Source organism: Labrus mixtus, chromosome 2 (genome assembly GCF_963584025.1).
Source record: "Labrus mixtus chromosome 2, fLabMix1.1, whole genome shotgun sequence".
Classification (NCBI taxonomy): domain Eukaryota; kingdom Metazoa; phylum Chordata; class Actinopteri; order Labriformes; family Labridae; genus Labrus; species Labrus mixtus.
Window position 1 is genome coordinate 32,488,656 of NC_083613.1, and position 27,540 is coordinate 32,516,195.

General features: G+C 42.0%; 3 protein-coding genes across 5 annotated transcripts in view; 2 read left to right on the top strand and 1 right to left on the bottom strand.

Annotated features, from left to right (window-relative positions):
- si:dkey-45d16.4 (uncharacterized) overlaps positions 1–353 on the top strand; it is a 6,975-nt gene extending 6,622 nt beyond the window's left edge. The window contains exon 6 of the mRNA XM_061064142.1: positions 226–353. Within this exon, the coding sequence (XP_060920125.1) occupies positions 226–353 (128 nt within the window). The remainder of the gene's footprint in view (positions 1–225) is intronic.
- Positions 354–3,934: 3,581 nt separating this feature from the next.
- Positions 3,935–19,207, top strand: LOC132992691 (phosphoribosyl pyrophosphate synthase-associated protein 1-like). 3 transcript variants are annotated; one of them, XM_061062176.1, is made up of 11 exons: positions 3,935–4,356; positions 8,709–8,761; positions 8,869–8,935; positions 10,900–11,072; positions 12,344–12,459; positions 12,591–12,646; positions 12,900–13,045; positions 14,642–14,692; positions 17,688–17,758; positions 18,141–18,287; positions 18,659–19,207. In XM_061062176.1, the coding sequence occupies exons 1-11, from the start codon at positions 4,193–4,195 to the stop codon at positions 18,815–18,817; spliced, it is 1,203 nt and encodes a 400-aa protein (XP_060918159.1). In that variant the 5' UTR covers positions 3,935–4,192; the 3' UTR covers positions 18,818–19,207. The 3 variants fall into 3 exon arrangements, with proteins under 3 accessions (XP_060918159.1, XP_060918166.1, XP_060918168.1); XM_061062183.1 differs by having other exon boundaries at positions 14,651–14,692; XM_061062185.1 differs by lacking the exon at positions 14,642–14,692.
- A 5,260-nt stretch (positions 19,208–24,467) lies between these two features.
- rasd4 (rasd family member 4) lies at positions 24,468–25,863 on the bottom strand. The gene has a single exon (XM_061062615.1). The coding sequence runs from the start codon at positions 25,615–25,617 to the stop codon at positions 24,991–24,993; it is 627 nt and encodes a 208-aa protein (XP_060918598.1). The 5' UTR covers positions 25,618–25,863; the 3' UTR covers positions 24,468–24,990.
- Positions 25,864–27,540: the final 1,677 nt, after the last annotated feature.

Consider the following 27,540-nt stretch of genomic DNA (forward strand, 5'->3'; position numbering starts at 1 on the left):
TGTTTCTATTTCTGTTTTGCAATCTTAAAAAAAAAAAGATCTATGAAACAGATAAGAACCCTCTCAGCTTTTACAAAATCTTTTTTCATGAAGTTATAAAAGTCTGTTGTGAAGGAATGTAGTTTCCTGATCTTAAAAAGGAGGATATGATCACTGAATAGTTTTCTGTTGTCATACTCAAAAGGCCTTTTTTAAAGATTGAATTTCTCTTGGTCTCGTTCTCAGGTAAGATCGCTCTGGAGAGGGAACGTCTGGGCGCCGACAGGAAAGAAAGGGAACGCCGATTTGAGCTTGAGAGCCAGGAGCGGCAGGTCATCTTGGACCTCCTGAAGGAGAAGGTGCTGAAAGGCTGACATCTTGGGGGGGAGGGGGGGGGAAAGTCAAGCATAGAAAGATTGGAAAAATAAAAACGAGGGCGATGTCACTGAAGAGAGGAAGAAAAACGAGGAGCGCGTGGAGGGAAAGGACGGACTGCTGCAGGAAGTTGAACCTGGTGAAATAACCAAACAGAATCTGATCAAAGTGGTAACACGTCTTTTTAAAAATGAAGGGCGAGGCTGCAGGATTAACTCTGAAGATCTTAACAAGCAGCAAGTTCACAACAATTTCAGGTGCACTAAAGTATGTATGCACAACTTCTGACAGCGTCCGGGCAATATTTGCCTACAGCAGCTGTGCAAAGCTGATCCATATCATTCCCAACAGACGCCCTCTGCATCTGTGAGGATTCAAAGCGCTGTGATTACTTACAGTGTCGCCTCAGAAGAGGAATGCACAAAAAAAGGGTGTGGACTCGTATCTCTCCATGAAGGTGTGGTGATCCGCTCAGCCACCACTGCCAAACAGGTTCATAGTGTACCAGGATGATCGGCTGCACAAAGCAGGAACATGCTTTTAGGTTTTATTCGTCCTGTTCACACTGTAAGGAACTCTAATGTTTGTTAGTTCAGGTAGGAAAATAGTAGAAATAGCCATATTTTTTTAAAGGGATTAACATTAAAGGAGTTTTTAACTGGTTGTGAAACAGGCTGACATCAATATTGAGGACTCTGTTTGACCTAAAAAAAAAAAAAAGCAAACAAAACCTTAAGCATAGAGATTTTTTATATAGTGGTTTTAAAAGTCTGAACATGCTGCGAGGGGGGGGGGGGGGGGGGGGGGGGTAGTGAGTTACAGCCAAGCAAAAAATCCTGCAGTTTGTCAAGTGTCTGCTTAAGGCTGGATCCAGGAACACAGGAAGTCACATACGTGTTATCCATAGTTAGGCGTGTAGCTGACATGATTGACAGGTGGGCACGATGTTTGTCAGGAGGTTTCCAACATGGCGACTGCTGCAGATGAGCCCCCTGCAGGAACAGACGGGTGACGTCACTCAGGCTTCATTTATTAATATTTACAGTCTGTGGTTACAGCACTCGGCAGCCTTTTTTTTAACATTCTCCAAAGCAAAGAAACCAATGAGCGATACTTTTGATTGTTACAAGGAAGTAGCATGAGATTTAAGAAAACACAAAAACATGCATCAAGATGAGCCCAGAGATGAGAGGTACCACTTTGTCCACAAGGGGCGCTCAAATCAACACAAACCAGGACTTCCTCACAGCAGCTGTAAAGTAATAGAGCAGTAGCAATAACATATTCATGTCCTTTAAAATGCTTTTTCTACGTGAAGACAGTTTGATGAAAAAAAAATAGAAATAGAATTATATTTTACTAACTGTGAATTCACTGATCAGAACTTTTGTACTGCATATTCTAAAGTTGTTAAGTTTGAGTCCCTATTCTTCAGAACACACTGAAAGACTTGAAACATTTTTAACTGAATGTATGTTAAAAAGGTCATGCTACATCTTAGAGACTTAACCTTAAAGGAGCAATATGTAACTCTGACCCCTAGTGTTTAAAGTGGGTACTGCAGTCTAAATTCTAAACATTGTAGAGAGCTGTCTCCCCCCCCCCCCCCCCCCCCCCCCCCCTCCTCTCTAGAGTCGATGCTCACTCAGGTCACCATGTGGTGGACTCTGAAGCTTCAGTGTTTATCCAGCTCTGCATGGGTCTGTAAACCTTTCTGTGTTCTAACCTCTCTCCATTTTTCAAAAAGCATCTCCAATATTGATCCTAGTTTGAGCACGTTTCTGCTCGTGGAGCTTATTAGAAACATGCAGAGGCTTTTTAGGTCGGGTACAATCACTTCTATCTGAACCACTTCTCTTGCCCGCTTCCATCGCTGCAACACCTGTTGACCTGATAACTGCTCTCATATCTGGCAAACCGTGGGGCGTCCAAAACGGCTGTGTGGGGGGTCGCCTTAGAACCGCCTACCTTCTCTGGTCCAAACAAATCCAGAGCATTCAGGACCAGAATCTGAAGTTAGGAGGAGGACATACTGGCTGCTGCATTGTTGTCAGAGAAGCCAGCACTTCAACATAGCATGTTTCCTCAATGTCTGATCAGACGGTCACTTTATCATTTCAGTCAGTAGATATTTTACATATTGCTCCTTTAAATACAAATTAGTCTGTTGTTTGAAATGAACACATATGAAGACAAAATGTAAACCTAAAGAGTAAATTGTTTTTATTCTGCAAAGTATAATAAATGTAAGTTGACTGTGTGGATCTATCATGATCATTACATTATCTACATTTAACCAAATACAAAGTGTGACTGTAAATGATCCCTGTTTGGACTGTCTGAATTTAAATTCTGTACTATTATACAGGTCTGTGTTTCATTTCAGAGAAAATTATGTTGTAACTCCTCTGCACATTCACAGAAAAAAATTTAACAAAATATGATCAGCTAGAAGATATTAGGAAACTTTATCACACTACTCAAAGGTAGATGAAGACGCAGCCTCAAAAATCAACCAACGTCAGTCTTTATCATTAATGAACTGATCGTATTTCAACATGTTCTTCTCAATACTTTTTGTTAATTTGCTCTATAATTTAAAAAAAGATGAATAACTTACAGTAGGATACACTTTTAAACCAGTTGTCAACACCGTATATGTACAGTGGTGAAAGCAGTACTCAGATTATTTTACGGTTGTCTGTAATGTTTGATACTTTTTGATACCAGGTGTTAACAAGCGATCCTATTTATCGAGAAGTACCGAGGCTTTAAAACAACTTAAAAACTTCAGTCATACTTTCAAACAAAATGCTGCTGCCAGCCAGGAGTGCATGCTGGATGGATATACACTTCAATATATTTTAACATATTTAGATATTAAGTGTGCACAAGTTATTATCTTGTGGGCGTAAGGTAGATGATAACTTGTGTGCAAAATATAATTATCTTGTGTGTACAACTTCAGGGGTTCTGTAGGATTTTTTCGTATGGAATAGAAACAAAGAGTAAGATTCAGCATTTCTTTTATTTATTCTTCTGTACAGCACTTTGGTCAACCGTGGTTGTTTTAAAGTGCTTAACAAATAAAGTTGGCTTGGATTGGATTTAATTTCCCATCTTATCTGAATTACAAGTACAAGTACTTTTTTTTTTAAATTGGCCCTCTCCGAACAAAACATTCTTGAACGCACCATCAGTACAGAGAAAGAAGAACCGTAATTTTTTTGGGGGGGGTCGTTGCCCTTTAATTACACGTCATTTGGCCATTTCGCCTACAGTGGTTGGTCAAAGCGATATTCCACACGCCCACTTCTGCGTTGAATCAGTCTGTGATTGGCTGTCCTCAACGTCACTCCCCACACTTCACACGTCCAATCAACGACGTCCAGGGGAGTTTTTAGCCTCCTGCTCTGCGACCGCATTGCTGCAAAGTTTTACTGTAGCTATTTGAACGCTAGCGGCGGAGTTGTTTTGATTTCGACCGAAGAAGTTTGTGTCGCACTTTAGTTCGGTCTTGGTGGCGACATAAACCCGCTGTGTATGTGTGTGTGTGTGTGTTTTGGAAATGGAAACGCAGGGCTCAGCTTTTCGTCTCCTGTAGTCTGTTTTTCTTTTCTTTCGCTGCTCGATGGGGAGGAGCACAACACGAGTGTAGCCCGCATGTTCCTTTTGTTATTTACATTTTCACGATAAGACTAGTAGTTTTATTTACTTTACGGTTGGTGATAAACTTTTTCTATTTTTTTCGTGTTTATCGTTCAACTGCTCTGAAGGATATATATATTTTTCTTCTTGGGTGGAACGTTACCGAAACCCACGTTGTCGCCATAGCAACATGCCCATTCGGCGTTTCGGGGGTCACAGGTCACTGGTATCGCACTCTCAAATCCCGAAGCTGTCGTATGGTTACACCAGGATGAATATCTCAAGAACTGGGTACCGAGTGTTTTCTGCCAACTCCACCACCGCATGCACCGAGCTGGCCAAGAAGATAACGGAGTAAGTTGTGTTTTATAAGAGTTTATTTAACTGGTTTCATCTTAATGTAAAATACAAAGTAGATGTTATTCATTCGGGTTTCTAGCCGTGGCTGATATGCAACTCATTTACCTCCTCTTCAGGCTTTTAGGATTAAAACAGAAGCATTGGAAAAATACACAAAATACAGAAATAGTCATGCTAAACAAAATATAGAAATAGTCATACTAAACAAAATATAGAAATAGTCATACTAAACAAAATATAGAAATAGTCATACTAAATAAAATACAGAAATAGTCATGCTAAATAAAATACAGAAATAGTCATGCTAAATAAAATACAGAAATAGTCATGCTAAATAAAATACAGAAATAGTCATGCTAAACAAAATATAGAAATAGTCATGCTAAACAAAATACAGAAATAGTCATACTAAACAAAATATAGAAATAGTCATACTAAACAAAATACAGAAATAGTCATACTAAACAAAATATAGAAATAGTCATGCTAAATAAAATACATAAATAGTCATACTAAACAAAATATAGAAATAGTCATACTAAACAAAATATAGAAATAGTCATACTAAACAAAATATAGAAATAGTCATACTAAATAAAATACAGAAATAGTCATGCTAAATAAAATACAGAAATAGTAATGCTAAACAAAATACAGAAATAGTCATACTAAACAAAATATAGAAATAGTCATACTAAACAAAATACAGAAATAGTCATACTAAACAAAATACAGAAATAGTCATGCTAAATAAAATACATAAATAGTCATACTAAACAAAATATAGAAATAGTCATACTAAACAAAATATAGAAATAGTCATACTAACCAAAATATAGAAATAGTCATGCTAAACAAAATGCAGAAATAGTCATACTAAACAAAATACAGAAATAGTCATGCTAAATAAAATACATAAATAGTCATACTAAACAAAATATAGAAATAGTCATACTAAACAAAATACAGAAATAGTCATGCTAAATAAAATACATAAATAGTCATACTAAACAAAATATAGAAATAGTCATACTAAACAAAATATAGAAATAGTCATGCTAAACAAAATATAGAAATAGTCATACTAACCAAAATATAGAAATAGTCATGCTAAACAAAATGCAGAAATAGTCATGCTAAACAAAATATAGAAATAGTCATACTAAACAAAATATAGAAATAGTCATACTAAACAAAATATAGAAATAGTCATACTAACCAAAATATAGAAATAGTCATGCTAAACAAAATGCAGAAATAGTCATGCTAAACAAATGTAGACATTATAACCTCAGTACAAATTAGAGACTAAAACAATAAAGTGGGGATTATGATGCTCACAGACTTGCTGTAGCTTCAGCCATTGTTTTATGAAAGAACATTGAGCTTTGTCACTAGTTTAATTTCAGACGGTTATTGTGTTCCTCTCATGTTGAGAAAAATGACCAGGGCCAAAAATGACTGACTAAAATTGAAACAGAATGACCGTGATCTAAAAACACTTACAGTACATGGCATTAACATAAGCAGAGAGTAGACCATGTTATTCTTCTTTTCTCTAGTCCTTGACTAAAACAGCTTTATACTGTCTACAATGAGGGAGAAGCTCGAGTCCCGCTGGCTGTGTTGTTGTCAGAGCCGTGTTTACATGGACGGGACGGCCGGCTCCTCCCCTTGTGTATAAAAGCTGTTTTAGTCAAGAACTAGAGAGAAGAAGAAGAACATACTCACTGATTATTTGAATATCACGTAAGTGTCTTTAGATCTGTGTCATTATGTGCAATGTGAAGCTACAAGCTAACTGAAGAGCGCTGAAATAAGCATAACCCAACATTGCAGACCAACGCGATGGGGTTGGAGGTGTGTCTCTGGAGGAGAGCGGAGGCTTCAGAAAAGCAGAAGTGTCACCAAACAGCAGTTTGTTTTGGTTTCATGCTGGTGCACGAGGGCGGCATCTACTGGATCAAAAAGCCGCACATTCTTCCTTTAAAATAAGAGAGACTGCGTCATGTTAAACGTGTGGTCTCAAAAAGTATTCTAGTATAGAGAATATCAACAACCTTACATTGTAGGAGATCTGTTTGTTACCTTAATCAGAGCTTCCATGTTTTGGGGGGAAAGTTATGGTCTAAGTTTGCCAATTAGAGTGTGTGAAGATTTATTTGAATACATTTTCTTTGAGCTTTGCAAGTTTTCTTTGATCAAGTCCCCCACCCCCACCCTTAATCAGCATCTTTTTAAGTGCAGATGAATAAATTCTACACAGTGAAGATGAAAGATCTGCTTCATTAGATTACAAGTAATCCAAGTGTTTTCTTCTCTTGATGCCGGACATTCAAAGGACCTGTCATTGGGAATCATTGTGATGAAAGGAGTGTGTTGTGCAGACTCTGCCCTGCCAGAGAGCCAGCAGACCAGTACACATTTAAAACTGGATGTTATTATGGCAGACAGACATCATTTAATGGGAATGACTCATGTGGCATTTAAATCGGACTTGGATAAGTAGAACAACAAGTGCAACCAGAAAGCAATGCAGCACAACAACGTCGTGTTTGTTGTCCGTATGAAACCAATGATTGGCTGACTCAGATCTCTGCAAACACCAATATCTTCTATTGTTGGCTTACTGAATTCAGGGAGCACTGAGCAGTCATGTTTTTTTCCCTCTGCCCTGCAGACTTGTCAGAGAGCCAAGCAGAAGTTGCTTTACTCGCACACAGTGAGAAGGAACAGCTTAGCTTTTTCTCTCTCCGTTCTCACTGAGAAAGCTAAACTGTTGTTTGGCAACATTGCAGAACATGATTGGGAATTATTCTGCTATTCTGCCAAGGAGATATTTTTGAGGTGCAAAGGTTAAAAACACATAACGAGCACGCAGAACACGTTAATGAATACTAAAGTGAGTATTTACTCAGGGCTGCACATGGTGTCTGCACTGAGTGTAAACAACCCTGGCACTGATGTCATCCTTATTTTTCTTTTTCATATGTGATTCAAAGCAAGCAGGACTCGAGCAATAATCTGAGCTGTCCATCCTGAGACGAATAGAAATATATACTCTTACAAAACATGTGAAGCACGCCCCGTATCCCTTGATTTTCCCCTTCAGTGTGTAGTCATAAAGTATTTGTAAAGGATGATTGCACTGGATGAAACATTTGATCACAGTCGAGGGATGTAAACAGGTCGAGGCAGAATGTCATTCCTTGCCAGCGGGATCTCGGCTGTGTGTCCCGGCAAAAGGAGCCGCCCACTGTCACCGGGCCAAACCCTTGCTGCGGTTTTGCTTTTAGGAGCCATCAAGTTCACTCATCATAATAGGCAATGATATGTGGCTGTTTAGTATTAAAATTAAACAGCGTGATTTTCCGCTCAAGGCGCCGCCGTGTTCATGGTGCCCGGGCCTGTCCTCACTTTGACTTGATGCAACAGGACCGCTCTGTACTCAGTCGCAGTTTCAACTTCAAAGTACTTTTGTTGTTGGCTCCAATGTTTTATATGCATTCAACTTTCAAGTCTGTCTGGACTGAATCCTGGTGTGTGCTGGACTACTCTGATCTTGAAAACTGTCTGTTCCTGCTCTAGCTGCACCCTGGATGACCACAGGGCACATATCAATCCTCGAGTCCTTTTATGTTGTCTCATAGTTCTTCCTGTTTGAAGGAGTGAACCAATTAACAGGCTTACAAAATAACAAAACAATGAAACTGTCATGCGGATGCATTTGAGAAGTTGTTGCAAAGTATGAATCCACTCCCTAGTTCCTTGTTGTTTTTCTGAGCTGTGATATGCACAGTATCATTGTCATCATCATTTATTCAAATCCTGAAAAACTTCATTGAGGGAAAACTCTCCATTACATCATTTCCAAAAGAGAATGTAAAGTAATCAGTAAGAATTATTAGAAGAAGGGGAGCCAGTGGCCTGGCGGATGGTGTGCTCGTCCTGTGTGCAGAGGCTGTGGACCGCTGTGGGTTTGAATCTGACCTGTGGCTCCTTTCCTGCATGTCACTCCCCCCTCTCTCTCTTTCCCCAGATTCCGGCTCTGTCCTCTGTCGTATCTCTCCAATGGAGGAAAAGCCCCAAAATCAATCTTTAAAAAATATATTTTTAGAAGAAATAAACAATGAAAATCAACAAGATGACTTTGCAAAGTCATGTGACCTTTTACTTGAAGTTTAATTGGTAGGCAGAATGTATTTGCAGTAAAAGTTAATTGCTCAGTCAATAACATGTCAAAGCTAAATTAATTGTACAAACAGCAGCATTTATACACATGTATGACAACATAAAGGTGGGTGTGTTTGTGTTTTAACACTTTGTTGTCTGTTTTCTTTTCCCAGACGCCTGGGTGTGGAGTTGGGCAAGTCAGTGGTTTACCAAGAGTCAAATAAAGGTACAGCTGATAAATATCAAATCTCTCATTTCCACAGTGAAGCGGTGGTTTGTTGTCATGTAACTCAGATTCCAAAATGTTAATTACTTTGTTTGTTTTATTTTCAGAGACAAGAGTGGATGTGAAAGAGTCCGTCCGTGGGCAAGACATCTTTATCATTCAGACCATCCCCAGGTGAGACAGAGAGATGCTGTGCTCATGTGTTCTGAATGTGTAAAATGACAAACCCAACAAACTCTGTCTGCCTTCTCTGAGGTTTTCATCCTCCTCTGCGTTATTGTTTTCATCTCACAGCCCAAAAATGTGATGCTGGATTTACTCTGATCAGCCTGTAGCAGCAACAGCAACCTTTAGGGCGCACCCACACTAGGTCAAGTTTCTCCTGTACCACGCTGAAGCATAATCGTCCCCCCTCCCCAGTCCCCCGCAGACCAGCGCTTACATCGCTCTGAGCCCAACCGGGCCTCAGCACGGTTACCATACTGACATCGTCACCATACGCATACCATGGTAGCTGTCAAATGCTGGTTAGCCTAGTGGTTATATCACATGCTCGGAGGCTATGGCTATGGTAAGTGAGGAGCACAAGTTTGACTCCGGCCCGAGGCATTTTTGGCACATATCATTCCCCACTCTCTCATTCAGGTTTCCTACTGGTTCCACCGTCCTCCTCCAAAATAAATGCCCCAAAAATGTAATCTTAAATAAAAAACTTCTGTGTCAGCTTGTGTGGGAGGTTTGAGTCCAAAAGGCAGATTACGTTTTTTCCAGAAAGAGAGAGAGGGATAAAAACAACTATGGCCACTTTACTTCTCTGGTCTAGTCCTCTGTTTTTGTCCTTGATCATCAGCCACACAGAGAAGCACCGTCTGGATGATAACTGAGGGTTCACAGGAGGGACATTCCAAATTTGAGCCTCTGTTATTGAGTGTGTGCAGATCCTGAAGGCCACTGACCCGCCTGTGTGACATCTCTGGTTTCAACGAGCTGACAAGGCCAGAGTGGCAACAAACAGTTTCTTGTTACATCAACAGCACGTCGTCTTTGTAAAGCGGTGGAACTGTCCCAGTCAGCAAAATTAACTAACCCCTAATATCTGGCCCACATGCTCAAAAAGTAATCCCAACAGGATAAGAGACCTCCAGTTTATGTGGTTCAAAACTTCAGAGGTCCAGAAATCAGTATTATCCTGATTCCAACAGAGGGCCGGATTCAGTCTGGATAAGAGGCAAAGAAGAAGAAAACGATTCACTCAGCCGAGAAATGAGAAGTTGAGAAATACAACATTCATATATACGGATATAGATATTTAGGGCATTTTTTTTTTTTATAGGATTGAGACAGAGTTAAGACCAAGGCAGGGTGAGACCGAGACAAAGCCAAGACCATAAATATCACTGGAAAATCCCTCACTTAAACCGTAACACCGGGATGGTTTTCGGCCGTAACCGGGTGGATAAAAATCAAACTATGCATGAATTGAGGTTATTTGTTCTTTTTAGAAAGAGGCATTTTCTTTCTAATCACAGTAATGACGTGGAAAAATAACCTATCAGTGGTGGTCTTGATTTAAAATCTGGAGTACACCTAGTCCGAGACCGAGACCGAGACTTTAGAGTATTACAACCCTAGTGTGAGCAACGGGATACACCTGAAACCCTCCATGGGATGAATATAGTGTCTGTTTGTCTTTGAAAAAAGCGGACTAACAAATCCAGATCATTGTCCTCCTCTTTAAACCATTTGAAGAAGCTTGCCCTGCAGATCGGGGATCTTCATTAAAGACAGTTCTATGAGCTACCTGTCTAACTTCTTCCAGGTGTTATATCCGAACCTGACCTCCACATTAGTGTCATGTTTAGTAACACAGGTGGTTTTGTGTTTCCTTTGCTGATCCAATGTACAACAACAACAACCTGCAGGTTTGACTTGTGATTCAAAGGAAGAGCTGGTTTAGGTGGAGTCCAGAAAACAGGTCATATGAAAACAATGGGAGTAAAAAGGTTTGAGCCTGAGCCCGACACTGATAACCTCCAAACACCTCATCTGTCTTTACCTCTTGAATCGTCTCTCAGCTCAGCGTCTGCAGACTCTAACATCTACATTAATGCTCTAACTGAACGTGTGTTGTCTCTCAGAGATGTCAACACGGCCATCATGGAGCTGCTGGTCATGGCGTACGCCCTGAAGACGTCCTGTGCCAAGAACATCATCGGGGTCATTCCCTACTTCCCGTACAGCAAGCAGTGCAAGATGAGGAAGAGAGGATCCATCGTCTGCAAGCTGCTCGCCTCCATGTTAGCTAAAGCTGGTAAGGACTGTGTGGTTATTTTGTCACCTCTAAAACCACAAATAAACAATAGACAGATTCACATCTTACATAACATGTCCCTTCCTGAAGACACAGAAACAACTTTCAAGCTAGCTATGAATATAATTTGGGTGTGACAGCTGATGAGGGCAGGGCTGTTGACTCTAAAAATAAGGACTGTCAATCAATAATAATTTTTTAATCACGATTAATGGCTGGATTTCAGCGGTGAATAACATGTTTGTTGTGCTTTTATTTTGAATTTTTGGACTGTCATAAACTCCTCCTGTTTGCATACAAACCTGCTTTTATTTTGAAAGACGATAAGGAACTTGCCGATAGGTCGAAGATTACAAAATGAACTTATCTGCGACAAATAAAAAGATCTTGTTTCAAGTCAATAAAAACGAATAAAGTGAAGGTAAATGTTTGATGTCACACGGTGGATATTACTTATGACTCGTCAGCTGAACTTCATGGGAGTTTTTCAAAGTAAAATGAGAGGTCTCGTTGTGACTACAGGGAGACGCTGAGGTGGCTTTCCTACAGTGCGCCTAAAGGGACAATATAGCACGTCATTAATGCGAGTAGAAAATGAATGCATTCATTTCAGGCTTGAAAAAAAAATGCTGTAGAAAGATGGCGGACAGATCAACAGAGTCGACACTATAATAAAAGTTCTCTGTGTAATGGGGCGTGTTCACAGTATCGAGGAAACAGCAGAGAAGTACAGTCCAGTGAGCAGAAAACATAATGAAGCAGCTTCAGCACCTGCACAAGATTGCACCAGTCACCCGCTGATTCCACAATATTCACCTGCACACACTGGATTTCCTGAGTGTTTCCTGCTGTATTCACACATCCCCTCACCCCTGACTTCATGACTGCACATTTCACCCCGGGGCTCACAGGAAAAACGTCTGGGTGAAACATTCTGCTGTTTACATTAAAACATTCATCTCACCCCAGATATTACAGGAAACCTCTTGAGGGGTTTATGCATGTGTGAAAACAACCATATACTACTTCCTGACTGTAAAACACAGAAGAGTTTGTACAAGTTTAGGGAAACATCTCGGTGTGTGTGTAGCCTTTTTGATGTAACAGCTGTACCTCAGGCGTCGTCAAAGCTTAGGCTGCATACAATCAAGGAGATGAATGACTGACGGTACGGATGGCCAGTGTGACCGCGCCCTTATTCTCACATTCTTCCATTTCAAGCCAGGCAGCACTCTGGCTCTTAAATCTGTGATGGCGTTTGTGTTTTGCAGGTCTCACTCACATCATCACCATGGACCTGCACCAAAAAGAAATCCAGGGATTCTTCAACTTCCCCGTTGACAACCTGAGGGCCTCCCCCTTTCTCATCCAGTACATCCAGGACGAGGTGAGGCTACATCACACTGTGAACAGGCACGGTGCCATAGCAAAGATGGACATTGGCATAGAAGACAGATGCTTGGTGTTTGTTTTGAACGTAAGATCACATGTAATGATCACATTCTTCTCTTCCTGCAGATCCCAGATTACAGGAATGCTATAATTGTTGCAAAGTCTCCTTCAGCTGCCAAGAGGTAAAAATAAAAATCTTAAACACTCAGAATATTTTAAAGTACTTAACATCTCCTGCCCTCGTCTTTCTTTAACTCTTCTCTTTAAGCGTGCTCCTTTCTTTCCATATCACCTTTTGTCCCTTAAAGTCCGTCCAAGCTTCTGTGTCAACGTCTTTCTGCTCTTTCTCTTTCTCTGCCTACGTATCTGTTTGTGTTTGTGTTGTGTCTGTCAGTTCCTTTGACTTTTGTGTGACCGCGTGTCTGTCTGTCTCAGAGCTCAGTCCTACGCTGAGAGGCTTCGACTCGGGCTGGCGGTGATGCACGGCGAGGCCAACCACTCGGAGTCAGACATGGCCGATGGGCGACAGTCTCCCCCCTTGTCCCGCACCACCACAGGACACACCGGCCTGGAGCTGCCATGTAAGACACACAACGTACCAGCTCTTCGGTCTTTACTTTTAGTTTCATCTTCTTCTGTAACCTCTCACATTTATTCAGAGATGTGTTTTTTTTGGTGGTGTGAGCAGTTTCATGACTTGATTCTTTGATTGGCTGAATAAGATTACAGGGTCTGAAGTTAACCTTTTGACTCAACGGCCACGTTGTTGGGTAGATGAAAAAATCCCCTGCCAAGCATATTTGACTGTCCAAAGTAAAGGGTTAGGGTAAATAAATTGTTTGGAGAGCTGGCTGACCCCTTTTGTAAATGTCACCGCATATTAGCTATTTACTTAGCCTAATGCTAAAGCTCGCTAGAAGCAGACATATTGCAGCAGGGTAAGTCATGTCCTGAACATGACGTGGCTGATGTTCCTGTGCGTGTGTTTGTGCGTGTGTTTGTGTGTGTCAGCATGCCCCTGCGAAGCCCCAACATGCAGGAGAAAGAAGCTGCAGCTACAACAAAATGTGGTTAAAGCTTTAAAAAAATGAAATGACTTAATTTGGTACAAAAATGTACCTGACATGAAATCTTCCTGCTTTTGGTGCTTGGCAGGCGTGGATCTCAGACGACCTTTTTATGCTCCTGTATGCAGCCTGTTAGTTTATGGTTTCCAGAAAGCTTTGTTGCTAACAGCTGAATTTGAGTGCTTGAATTTGGATCCACTCATTTGGACTGCTTTAGACCCAGAGTTCACTGGAGAGTTTATATATCCGGTCTGACCTGGGAAAGCCTCAGAATCCCCCAGGAGGAGCTGGAAAACGTTGCTGGGGAGAGGGACGTCTGGGGCAACTTACTTAGCCTGCTTAACCAGCCCAGGATAAGTGGAAGATAATGGATGGATGGATGTACTTTGGATCTATGTGGTCAGCAGGATCTGTGAGGATGAGTCTCACCATGTGTTTGAAGCTTCACAGAAATCATAAAACATAAAAGATTTTATGCCACAAATTCAGAAACGAAATCACTCAAATGCTTTCTTTATAAGTTCAAAATGCCTGCGCTGATCCTCACTCATGAATCTCTAAAACTGTGAATAACGGACACTCCTATGATCCCATGACCAGAGACCATGCTGACCCTGATGTTTGACCCTCTCTCACACGTCAGCTTCCTGAGCATGTTTCAGGTCAGGTCAGCCCTGCCTCAGGCCATGTGTTAGCCAGCTGTGAAATACTGCAGACTGACTGACACCACTGTCAGGTTTATTTCCTTCCTCCTCCTCCTCCTCATCTTCCCCATTTTACTCTCTTTTCAACTCAATCTACCTTCTCTCCCCTTCAACTTGAAAATGTGTTTCATGTCAGCCTTATCTCTTTCCCAGCAGCAGGAGCTGAATCATTTCCGTTCAAGTCGTTTCTCTCTGCCTTCACTTGTGCACTGATTACATAAAATGTCAGTTTATCAACAGGAAGGCTTCTCACGGCTGAGTGCTGACTCTCTGGGATCTAGACGCTCCTCCTCCTCAGAGGAAAGTCTGGAGAGTTGTTGATTTCACTGAATTCTCTGTAATGGTTTGTCTTTTGTTTTGTCAGATGTGGTCATTAATATTTTCTGTTCCGTCCTTTTTTCTCAAGCCAACGCAGGCGGCAGACATCATGTCCCATTCCCTGGGATAGAGCTCCCAAGTATGATCAGAACACTTGAATGGCTTCTTGTTTCTTTTTTGGTCTCACTGCATGGAACGACAGGATGAGTCACTGAGGGCTTCCTTTAAACGTCCACAAATCCAACAATAAAAGTGACAGGAGTCCAAAAATAGATGATTGCTACATCAACTTTAACATGAACTCCTTAAGGCCCCGTGCCCCGTCTCTATGACAACAGTCTGTTGACAACGGCCGCTGTATGACCGACACTGCTCTCTTACTTTTTTCTTTTGAGATTTTATGTTTTCCGATCAGACTCGGAGCAAAGAGGATTTGAGTAAAGACAAAATCCATAGGCGGGAAAACTCTGGGGAATTTCATACATGCTGGGCGCTGCATCTGGTTGATTCTTTTTGTTGCACTATATGAGGAGGCTCGTCAGTGCACACTAAAGTTTTCAAGACCTTAATTAATTTTTTTCGTTTTATACTTTTTTGATAGCGTGCGTTTCAAAACCATACAACCTCTGATCTGTAGAATCCAAAAAATACCAGAGTTTTAAAAAAACAAACCCCATCAGATCTTCAGCTGTATTTTTAACCCACAGCTGCTGCGAGAGAGAAAGAGGGCGAGCGACAATGGTCCTTTCAAATTCACAGGTCAGCAAATACGGATGATTCTCAAATCCTTTCAGCATCTCATAAAGATGTAAAATATATGTGTTAGTCTCTTACAGACAGAGAGCAGAGGAGGTCATTAAGGTGTCTGAATTGCACAAATACATCTGCAACGTTTCGGTGCTGAACCGTTGCAGACGTATTTGTGCAATTTAAAAAGTGTGCAAAGGTTTGCCTGCAATTTTTGTTAATTCAAAATGCAAAATGAATTCCACTGGGGTGCTAAGGACTGCAACCGGTATCATTACTGTTTGATTTGTGCTAGAAATATTTGGAAGTTTAAAATTCAGGTATTGTAAGAAACCTCGTGCACACACCAACAGAATTTAAACACTATGCACATGTCCCCATCATGCAGGTTAAGATCCATGTGTGCCTCTTCCTGGAGTTTAAATCAAAGCTGCCTTGAGTATTGATGGCATCATTATTGATTTTGAGTATTTCACACGCTCAGCTCAGCTCACAGCTGACGTTACAGATGCATTACTCTTCTTCTCTGAGTCTGCAACACGAGGCCTGCCTCTGCATTTTCTCCTTTAATTCATATCACCATGAGTGGGAACCTGCCTGACCCCGGCTTGTCCACCCTACATATAAGACTTTATAAGAGATGGCCGTACTGTCCTGATAGATAGAAGCACACTGGGTATTTTTTTTTTTACCTAAAGAGTCGATGTTTTTTGTTGGAAGCCCTCAGTCTCACATCCTCTCTGTTGAAATGAATTTGTTTTCTGTGAAGTCAGAATCATTCCTTGACTGTGACATGAACAACGAGGCTCATGTTGTCTTTGGTTTTTCAAACCCACAAGAATCTGATTATTGGAAATTCAGGAGGGAAAAGAGCCGAATGGAGACATGAAGAGAATGGAGATCTCATTTCGATCCTCGCTCTGCTCAAGTCTTCTGCGCGAGTGTGAAGTTACAAACTAATTGGCCCTCTGTTGATTATGAAACGGGAGATTTCCTCTCCGCATGAACTAAAAGAAAGCGCTCCATTCATGATCTTTTCCCAAATTCTGCTCATGTTTCCCATTTGCATGTTTCCCTCTTCGACAGGTTTTGAGCTCAGAAATGGCTTCGTTCTCTTTGTTTTTTGAAAGTCCTTGCACAGAGGCCTTGCTGTACGGTCTTGTGTTGGATTTTGGGAAACGGCCTGTGAGCGTGTCTTGCTGTTGTTTGGAAGAGGGGTATCGTGGTTATGCAGTTTCTAGACCAGAACTGTTCCTTAGTTGAAATCTGCTCAAACACCTGAAGCATTTCATACTTTTTAGGGCAAAGGAGACTGAAATGTTTCGTCCTCAGTATAATAATCTGTAAAGAAGAGTGTTTGATAAGATTACAACTAATGATCTCTGCTGGTCTGTGGGTCATAAAGGAGGCTCAGCTCTACACCCACTAGTCCATCGACCACCATCAGGGGTGGAGATCCAAACCCTGGTTCCACATTTCTTACAACCCAAAAACCTCAAATGTTTCATCTTACTGATACTGCTATCAAGACTCACGTGTCCTGTAATATAACTTAAAAACTAGAGGTGGGGGGGGGGAGTTAAAATCGATTCATTTATTTTAATTTAAAAAATGTTTTGGGCTAATCAGTGACTCCCTGCTAAGTGCTAAAGCTAGCTCTTTAACTCAGGAGAATGACAAATAGAGCAGCAATAAATTCAGCCAGTCTCACAGATGACTGGAGTCGATCCTGAAGTACTAATTCATACATAGACTTTGAATCCAGAATCTATTCTGAATCGAATCGTGAGGCAGCCAAAGATATCCAGCCCCAATAAAAACACACAAACAGCGCTCGTCTAACGAAGTTGTTGAATCTCCAGCCGACAGGTATTTAACTTCTGGTCGGCTGTTTGAAGGATGCAAAGAGCTCTAAAGTTTGGCTGCATTTCACCAAAACAAAAGATGACGCAGGAAATGCAAAATGCATGTTGCACAATCAGCAAGATATTTCTTTCACATCATCATCCTCATGCAAGTTTGTCTCGATTTCAACTAAAACATAGAAAAGTATCGTTTCAGAGTCTTGATAGTGGTATCAGTTTTTTTTTTTAAAAAAGAACACAATCTCTAACCATCGTACTAAATCAGATATGCAGTTTACAAGCAACACAAATGAAGCCCTCGTAGTCTCCAGTGGCCTGCGGTCACATGATTGGTCCGGTGGTGGATGGAAACTGGTTGGTGTAGAGCCGTCCTGCATGTCTGTTTTTTATCAAATCCTTTCTCACCAAATCTCCCTCTTTTATTTGATTTGATTTACCTCCCCTGTAGAATCCGATGGAGGTTACAGGTTAGAACCGAACTCTTTTACAGAAAAGTCATTTTCCTCCTTTTGTGTCTTTCAGTAATGATGGCAAAGGAGAAGCCGCCCATCACTGTCGTTGGAGACGTCGGAGGCCGTATCGCCATCATTATTGTAAGTCAAAAACAAATCAGCGTCTCATATTAAAAAATCATGATCTGCGGGGCTGTGGTCCTCCAGACGGGCATCCCGGGTTCGAGTCCCACCTGTGGCTCCTTTCCTGCATGTAATCTCTCACATGTCTCTCCCCACTCTCTCTCTCCCTGATTTCAGACTCTATCCACTGTCCTATCTCGACATTAAAGGCACAAAAAGCCCAAAAATAAATCTTTAACTAAAAAATAAAACCTCCTGATTTGCTATAAGACGCCGTATGAGGGATCCCTCTTTGTTGTGGTAATCTAACTTGTGTGCGCTGCATATTAACATAAAGTCTTCCAGCAGCTTTAAAATAAACGTGTATTTCCTTTAAACTGCGACTCACTCACTTTGTCAGGACGACATCATCGACGACGTGGACGACTTTGTAGCAGCTGCAGAGATCCTGAAGGAGAGGGGAGCCTACAAAATCTACATCATGGCTACGCACGGTCTGCTGTCGGCCGACGCCCCCAGGCTCATAGAGGAGTCTGCTATTGATGAGGTAAGGCCACGTGTGCAGGGTGGAAAATGTCAAGGTCAACATCAGGACAAAATTCATTTGGTCAAAACTGAGCGCTAATGCTAATGTCTTAAACGCTCGTATTGTTTTGTCTCTTTCAAAAGAGTGTTTCATGATTTTTCTGTGCTTTGTTTTATGTGTCAGGGAGCTGTGTGAACTTCAACTTAACCAGACTTCACTTAAAACCCAAATCATATCGGCTATTGAGATTTATTTTTTAAACTTAAGACAGACAAACTTAGGCCCCGCCCACTCCAAACACTAACCATTTTCTGCTTTATTTGTTATTTTAAACTACTCAAACATGAGTTATCTGCCTGACATGCATTCATGCTGGTGTCTTGCTCCCCCAGGTGGTCGTGACCAACACCGTTCCTCACGAGTTGCAGAAGCTGCAGTGTCCAAAAATCAAAACCGTGGACGTCAGTATGATCCTGGCTGAGGCCATCCGACGCATCCACAACGGAGAGTCCATGGCCTATCTGTTCCGCAACATCGCTGTGGATGACTGAGGCATCACACACACACTTTAACACTTAACATTCCTGCTGACATTAGTGAGCACACACACACACACACACACACACACACACACACACACACACACACACACACACACACACACACACATTGATGACCAAGACCTCAGGTTGACTCCAGCCTGTGCTTTATTTCCTCCTGTTTGTTCTGCTGTTACACACAGAGGCTGCTCTAGCCGTATGTTACACATGAAAAAGCTTCATTTTCTCTGTTACTTAATGGGACTGCACCGACTCGACAAACTGTCACACTTCACTGACTCTGTCACCATTTGAAAAACATAAATACCACAAACATATCATGTATCATGCAGCCCCTTTGAGTGCGCTGCAGAATCCAGTAAATAAATCAGTTCTTCTGGAGTCAGAGACCTCCTGTCATTCTTTGGGATGCATGTTTAAAGTGACTAATGCTTGGGACTACTTTATACCTGCTGGCAGAGATAAAGCGGTTTTGCATTTTTGAAGTGTGAAGACGTTTCTGGAGCTGTCAGAACATGTGGCCTCACTTCTGATACTCTACTTTCAGTCACAGTTTCAGTCACAGCTGCGGCTTCTTGCTTTATGAAGCGATAGGTGTAAAATGTAAAACAGTGTTTTTCAGCTGCAGTTTGCTTATTCATATTAAATGGGACAGCACCCGTTAGCGTTAGGAAATACAGGACGGTGTCAGAGGAAGGTTAGGTGGTGCACGCTGGGTGTCGGGGTGCCTTCATTTCCTCCTGTGAGTACATCCTGTTACATGTAACCAGCAGAAAAGGTCAGTACAACCTTTCGTTTGCCACCTGAAACGACCAGATGAGAGAAGTTTCATGTTTGAGGATCACACACACACACACACACACACACACACACACACACACACACACACACCCGCGCGCGCACACGCACAAAGACGACCTATGGGGGAGATGTCAGAGTGAGCGCCTGCACATGAATGAGCGCTCAAGCACTTGGGCGTTTGGTGCCTTGCTCAAGGAAACTTTTCCACCTCTACAACAAGTCACACTTCCCAAACTTGGTCAGCAAAGCTGAGCTGCTGCCGCCCCGACTTATTATGATTAAATGTTAAAAAAGGAACTGATACTTTATTAGTAAATGCTATAAAGTCCCCTTTAATTCACCTTCAAATCACTTGTATGGTTTTTCCAAAATGTGAATCCTATTTTACAAAACATTTACATTGATGTGCTGTTTTAAGTGAAATATAAATAAATTCAATATTGTGCAAACCATCACATTATGTTCCTGTTTATAAATTACACAACGTCCAAACTTTTTAGGAATGTGGGTCGTTTAAATCTGTGCCTCATCTTACAAATACGACCCACGCATGACCGATGACGGCTCAGCCAGAGTAAAAATATACATGTGACACATACTACCTTATTTTAGCTCTTACACAAAAGAGAATCAATCATGAAACCTTCATATAGACCGCTGAGATTTCACTAAATCGTACCAATAAAAACTCTCGCTGGGGTATCTGCCCGAGACCCTGAACTTGTTCTAAACGCCTCAGAGTCGCTTTAATCTGCTGAGGAGCTTTGACCAAGTCCAGGGGCAAAGACACGAGTCTTAACGCTGTCTGAATGGCGTCCCGCAGGGCAGGTTGTTCTTGTAAAGGTTGTGTACTGCAGTCAGAAATGTCCAGAAATCCTTCAAAATGTCCCTCTCAGGCATGAGTAAAAGTAGACGCCTGAGTCTGGAGATGACAGATCCACACACCTGCGTGTGTGTGAAGCTGCTGGGACCCCTTCCCTTTGCAAATGATCATGAGCCGAGGCGGAAGAATGTTTAAAAGTGGACTGAAAGAGGAACTGCCTGCAAACGTTAACTGTGCTACTTCCTCAATATTAAAACAGGAAACTTTGTTCACACTAATCTGATGGAGGGGAGAGTGTGTGTGTAAGTGTGCATGTGTTCATGTGTCTGTGTGTGTGTGTGTGTGTGTCTGTCTGTGTGTGTGTCTGTGTGTGTGTGTGTGCGTGTGTCTGTCTGTGTGTGTGTGGGCCTGTGCCTGTGTGTGTGTGTGTGTGGGTGTCTGTCTGTGTGTGTGTGCGTGTGTGTGTCTGTGTGTGTGTGTGTGTGTCTGTGTGTGTGTGTGCATGTGTACACGTGTCTGTGTGTGTGTGTGTGTGTGTGTCTGTGTGTGTGTGTGTGTGTACTGCTCGACAGGTTGCAGTTAGGGGAACTGTGTGCTCAGTTATTTTAGGAACTTAAAAAAGCCCTTTTTTTTATCAACAGGTTTATCAGGAGTTTTATTTTCTAAAGTTCAGACTCTGCATGAGTTCAGTTTGTCCTCCTACCTGAGCCTCGCTGTTCAACCTGCTCCATTGATCGAGGTGTGTCATGACCTGCAGGGAGAGCGAGTCATCAACCATAACATAAAAAAACAAAAAAGAGAGGAGGTTTGGACGTCAGTAGTGTAAGTGAGCGGCTCTGTGAAAAGTGAAGTGTGCATGGCAAAGAAAGAGAACATTTTCACATGTCAAGGACGTGGTTGTTGACTTGGCAGGCTCGTGACAGCCGTAACGTAGCATGTGAGGACGGGAACATTTTTTAATTGGGAGGAGAAAAACATCAGCTTTAAAAATACCTTCCTATGTGTGGACTAGGCTTAAGGTGGCAGCAGGTGTAGAGACTGTGAGCATGAGCAAGAGAAGAGAACAGGCCAGAGGGCGGTCACTGGTGTCACACCTGGAGTAATGCTGCATTCAGGTGGTGTCGGAAAAACCAGTTTCCGCACATCAACACCTGCTCAAGTCGAGAACAACAACTTGGAAAGTCGGAAAATAATTAGGCGCCCGACTTGACGTCAGAATCGTCATCAGACGGGGGGACAAAATATGTTTTGTAGCCTATATATTACTGCAGGTGTGACAAAGTGTTTGCTGGTCTCTCTCCCTCCTCCCCTCTCTCGATCAGCTCACAGATCTTTGTGATCGAGAGGTCTGATTGGTCAGGTGGCGGTGTTTCATAAAGGTGCTGCTCCAGAGCAGGTGAGGTGTTCGATACAAGTTACCATGGCGATCTACCCTGGCAAAAAGTGAAGCAGGTATGTAGGCCTACTGAAAACCCAGGGTGAACCCTTCATAGTACACGCCCCTCCTGCTCTCAGCTTTAGTTAGAATCATTTCCAGAGATGTGAAACGTGTTCATGGTATTAAGACTGTTACAGCTGTCTGAGCTAACGAGGCTTTAAAGGTTCAAAGAGACGCTTCTGATTGACTGAAGACAAATCCAGTCATGACAGACGGATGATGGACAGTCACATAAAGTCACATTTATTTGGTTGTCAGAACATTTAAGAATGTAGAAACCAAAAAAAAAGCAACACAGTGTTCAGTCTACATCAACCCCTCTCTCTGTGATGAGAAGATAAAACCGCAGACACGAAGGTCACACTACTTTTATCCAGATTCATGAAATGCAATGTGTGTTTTTCATCTACAGGTGGCAGCAGAGGTCCTCAAATACTCAAACCAACAGACACAGGGAGGACTTATTGAGCCACATCACAGCACACTATGGAACATTTAAAAAAAAACTCAGCTGTGGAAGGAGAAAATGAACATAAAATAAATCAGAAATCATGTTGCATCAACCATTATTTAAGTTATTTTTGTTGCTTTTATTAGATGGGACAGCTGAACAGAGAGGAAGATGTTAGGAGGAGAGAGTGAGGGATAACATGCAGCAAAGAGCCGAGGTGGGATTTGAACCCACAGCCACTTTAATGAGGACTAAAGCCTCTGTACATGGGGTGCGGGAGTAGGCCACCTGACGCCCCATGATGCGTCCATTAAATGTTACATAAAAACCTCATGTTACCTCAGATGTCTGTGTTCCTCTTCAGTGTGACAAACATGCTGAAGGAAAGATATTTAAGTTTCTTCAACACTCTTTCAAATACTTTTATCTTTTCTTTTTTTTTTCACTTCATCCAGAGGCGTGTCAAGAGGGGTGGAATTGGGGCCCCCTTTTGAAATCTTGTCGTCCACCTCAAAATCCTTAAACCATGATTGGCTTGTCAGAGGCGAGACTTGTGTTAGAATGAACTATTCTGGCTGTGTTATTCACATGTCTTTTGTACATTGAATTGTAAATATAAATTCATACAGGTGAGATGGAAAAGAGTGAGTCTATTAAAATCTGCAAGAAAACTCCTGTATGAACTAACAATCAATAATTCGATTCTGAAATATTGCAAGTAAATTTCTTTTTGCGAGGTAAAAAACCTCCTTTTTTTTATTTTATACAGATTTTTATTTTTTTAAATTTGTTTATTCATTTTCATCTATTTTTTAATCGTTCGAAATAAATAAATAGAAAATAAATAAAAAATAAATAAATAAATAATAGGTACTTTAAATTAGAGCCCGACCGATTATATCGACCGATATGAGCATATCAAGTGGCTATCGGTATCAGCTAATTTTTTTTTCGCAGATATCACTCGATTTATTCACCAGGGAAATGGACTTTAATTTGAGTTTCATTGTATTACACTAGCAGTTCTCTTTCACCAGCAGAGGGCGCTATATGGATTACAACAAGCATCATCACTCTCCAGAGCGTCGAGCCATGATGCACCAACACGCTGAACATCTTGTCTTCATGATAAATCTTTTCCACAAGTGTTTGATAACTGAGGGATGAACACAATAAATGTTTATGTCTATAAAAATCGAACATAGATCGAAGAAAGATATCGGCTGATTTATCGCTTTCAGATTATCTCTTTATGTTACTATTGATTTCGGTATCGGCCTCAAAATCAGTCGGGGCCTGCTTTTAATTGTGACTTAAAAAATGAAGCTTACACAATGTTTATGTTGCCATCTCTTGTGTTTATGTTGAAGAGGATCTTATAAGAGATAGAAAGGGTTAATAAGTTAAATAAATTCAAATGCCCCAGTCACACGCCCCCTGACTTTGTCTGACGACTTAATATGATGTAAATATCCCTTCACTGATATATAAGACTCTTACTGCACAACCTGGGCTGACCCCTTCCTCTATGTCAGAGCTTTTAACCCCTTGTGAACGAGGACGCGGTCTGAGATCCTCTGGTAGAGCTCTGCTGGCTGCTTTAAGGTCAAGACTGAAGCCTAAAGGGGGACAGACCCTCCAAACATTGGACCAGCCCGCCAGAGGAGACCAGATCTGCACTCATTTATAATGTTTTATTCTATTAGTGTGCTTTTATTGTCTGTGGTGAAGCACTTTGTTACCTGTCTTCAAAAATAAATCCCTTAAATGTAAATATTCTAAATGTTTCTTTAATCATCTTGAATGAACTTATAAAACGTTCTCCTGGGCGATGTCGCTGCATGTAAAAGAAAGATTCACACATCACATTTCCCTTTGTACATGTTTGTTTCTTTTATTACAGTTTCATCCACTTTCAACTTACATCTTTTAAAAAAACAAACAGCAAATCATATGCGACATCATTTCATAGTAAAAAAAACAAAACAATCCATTAAAAAAAACAAAAAAAAAACATCTTTAATGTTTTCATAAAATGAAAAGTGCATCAACAGTTTAACCTTTTGCATTTCACCACTTTTTGTAAAAACGTTCGAGTCGTCATGACGTGCTTCTTTTTTTTTTGGGGGGGGCAAATTCGACTCGTTTATAAAAACGTTGTAAACATTTTCCATGTGCTACAGCTGATCGTTAAAAGACGTGAAAGACACACAAACCACGACACACAGATACACGCACGTGTGTGTCAGAAAAAAAACAGTCTATTGAACTTTTTTTTTTTTTTAAATCTGAAAATTCATAATTTTACACATCGATCCAAAAACACAAGCAGCTCGTCACCAAAATAAAAGCAGCAACGACATGAGGTGGAGTAAACAACGGAGTGGTGAATTCTTCTTCACACTATTTTTGACCGGCTCTCTGTTAAAGTCCAGCCTTCCTCCTCCTCGTCCTCCTCCTCCGTCTCTCACATTTCTAACCTGACGTCTTTGTCAGTCCACGCTCTTGAATCTGGCTCCAGCAGCTCTTCACTTCTCGCCTTCAAAATAAAACAGTCAGGGTTTTTGCATTTATCACAACATGACCCTCCGTCCTCTCATCTTGTGAAACAGAAAAAACTCTTCCTCCTCCTCCTCCTCCTCGGTCTCCCTTTACGACAGGATGCAGCTGTTGGTCTTGTTCATGGGCGGTCTGAAGTTGATGTCTTTGGGGAACGTCTCCCTGCGTCTGCGCAGCGCCGGGCTGAGGCGGCTCGGGAGGTTTGCCTGCTGCAGGAGCTCCTTGAACACCTCCACCACGTTCTCGTTCTCTTTAGCCGACGCCTCCAGGTAACTGTTGTTCCAGTCCATCTCCACCGTGGACAGCACGTCCTCGTTGGACACCTGGCGCTCCTGCTCCCGGTCCGCCTTGTTCCCCACCACCACGATGGGCGTGTACTTGTCCTCCTTGATCTCCAGGATCTCGTCCCTGAGGCTCTTCACCGCCTCCAGGGACTCGGGGTCGTCCACGGCGTACACCAGGGCGAAGGCGTCGCTGTTCTGGATGGAGAGCTTCCGCATGGCGGGGAAGGAGTAGCTGCCGCTCGTGTCCAGGATCTCCACCGTGATCTTGACCCCTCCGATGTCGTACTCCTTGCTGTGCATCTCCTCCACCGTGCGCCGGTGTTTGGGCTCAAATTTGTCCAGCAGGAAGCGTTGGATCAGCGCCGTCTTGCCCACGCCTGCCGCTCCAAGAAACACCAGACGCACCTGAGTCTTCTCCTTCACCTCCAGAGACATGCTGCTTTTTCAGATTTGTTAGCAAAGCAAAAGAAAACAAACACTGCCTTTGTCTTCTCTTTGCAAAATACCACAAATTCAAACACTTGTTCAAAAATGTAATGTTTTGAAAAACTTCCTCTTCTTGCAGACTCTTTCCTCTCCTCGCTGTTTTCACCTCCCACGTTTTGTTAAGCTGGCAGTGGCTCTCAGTCAATGCAGCTCAAACTTGTTGTGTGTTCAGTGCTTCTCTGTGACTGATCCCACACACACCGCCTTTTATGCCTGTTTTGGTGAGAGAGCGGCCATGCCCTCCTGCAGCTGCAGCCAATCAGCAGAAGGCAGCCCAATGAAGACGGAGCAGGGACAGAGGAGGAGCAAACAGAGCTCTGAAAACACTGAGGTGTGTCCTGATTATAATGTCTAGGGGTCACAGAGTACCTCGGTGAAGAGACACCATCTGCTCATCATTTCCACGCCGCCGTCTTGACACCATAAAGACAAACTAGTCCCTCCAGGATGTTACAGCTTTTTAGGATTATTGCTACCTAAAATCTCTGATTGTGCAGCAACTTGGAAAGATGCATCATGAGCTTCAATATTTAAAAAAAATAATGATTGCACTAGCAGATGATTATTGCACAAATAGTTACAACTGAACTGAGATTTCTAAATAATGTTGGCCTGTATCCATTAACAGCTTCTCTTTTTTTCTTTTTTTTGCGCTGGCAGAGGTTGAGACTACAATGAGCGGTGCTTACTGTTACTAGGCAACAGAAGTTTGCTCACTGCACTGCTGCTTCCCCTCGAAAAAGTGGCCGTTTGAAAGTCTGATTCAAATTGCTCCGTGTGCTTAATGTTTGATTTTTTTTTATCAGGGAATGTCACCAAGAGAACATGAAAACAACGCATACATTCTGAATGTGTATGAGTGGGATTACATACTCCTGATGGACTCTTTACTCAGCAGCCTCTACCATCAGTGTGTGAATGTGTAGGTGTGACCTGCAGATTAAAAGTGCCTTGAGCAGTCAGAAGACTAGAAAAGTGCAACACAAGCTCAAGTCCATTTGGAGTTCATTGACCATGACATTACCGCTGGTCGCTCACTTGACTGAAATGTGCAGGAGTTTTGCGTTTGTCTAAATACAGCATCAGTTGTTTTGCTCCTCTAGTGATGAAAAGGAAAGTAAAAAAAAAAAAAAAGACATATAGGCTGATCGGTTCCTGTGGTGCTTAGTGCGGATAAATCAAAAAAAGTTCCCTTTACATAACTTCTCCGTCTGATTACATTTTTCTATGACTTCAGCTTTACAATGCACCGCTCCGTATATATGTCACCTTCAGCTTTCCTCAGTGTCCAATTATATGTGATGCATCGCCTGAAACCTCCGCCTGCCTAAAGTTTCTCAGCGTCTCCTCCAGAGGAGTCGGTCTGACTCGTGATCTCCAGGAATCTCCCCTGAGACCGGCGTCGTCTCACAGACTGTCGATCTCCTCGCCTCGTTAGGTTTTCGGTAACAGTGTGGAACCCTAGGGAAAACTGTGGGGGGGGGGCTGCTGTACCTGCCAGGCAGTGGAGCAGAGCCAGAGCACAGTGGGACTATTAGCTGTGGATTTCTGTGAGGTCGGCTAATGGCTGCTGTGTCTCGTCTGTGGAATTTAAATCAGACTTTTGAGCTGATGGTTGTGATCATTTTGTCTTGGCCGTCAGGACGAGCTACTGAAGGAGAAACACATCATCACACCTCGGTGCCTTTCAGTATAAAGTGGCAGAGTATGCTTTGAGTGACATCACGGTTTGTATGTATGTTTGGATCTCTCGCAGAGATACAGAGCGCTGTGCTCCGGCATCCTGCGAAAATAGAAGCCTGGGTATCTGCTGCAGAAGCCAGCGGAAGCACACACACATTGACTAAAGTAACCAATCTGCTCTGAATTTAG

Coding starts and splice junctions, on each gene's coding strand:
- LOC132992691 (XM_061062176.1), top strand. CDS start 4,193: ATGCCCATTCGGCGTTTCGGGGGTCACAGGTCACTGGTATCGCACTCT. Junction 11,073..12,343: donor CTCCATGTTAGCTAAAGCTG/GTAAGGACTGTG, acceptor TGTGTTTTGCAG/GTCTCACTCACATCATCACC. Junction 13,046..14,641: donor CACCGGCCTGGAGCTGCCAT/GTAAGACACACA, acceptor TTTTTTCTCAAG/CCAACGCAGGCGGCAGACAT.
- rasd4 (XM_061062615.1), bottom strand. CDS start 25,617: ATGTCTCTGGAGGTGAAGGAGAAGACTCAGGTGCGTCTGGTGTTTCTT.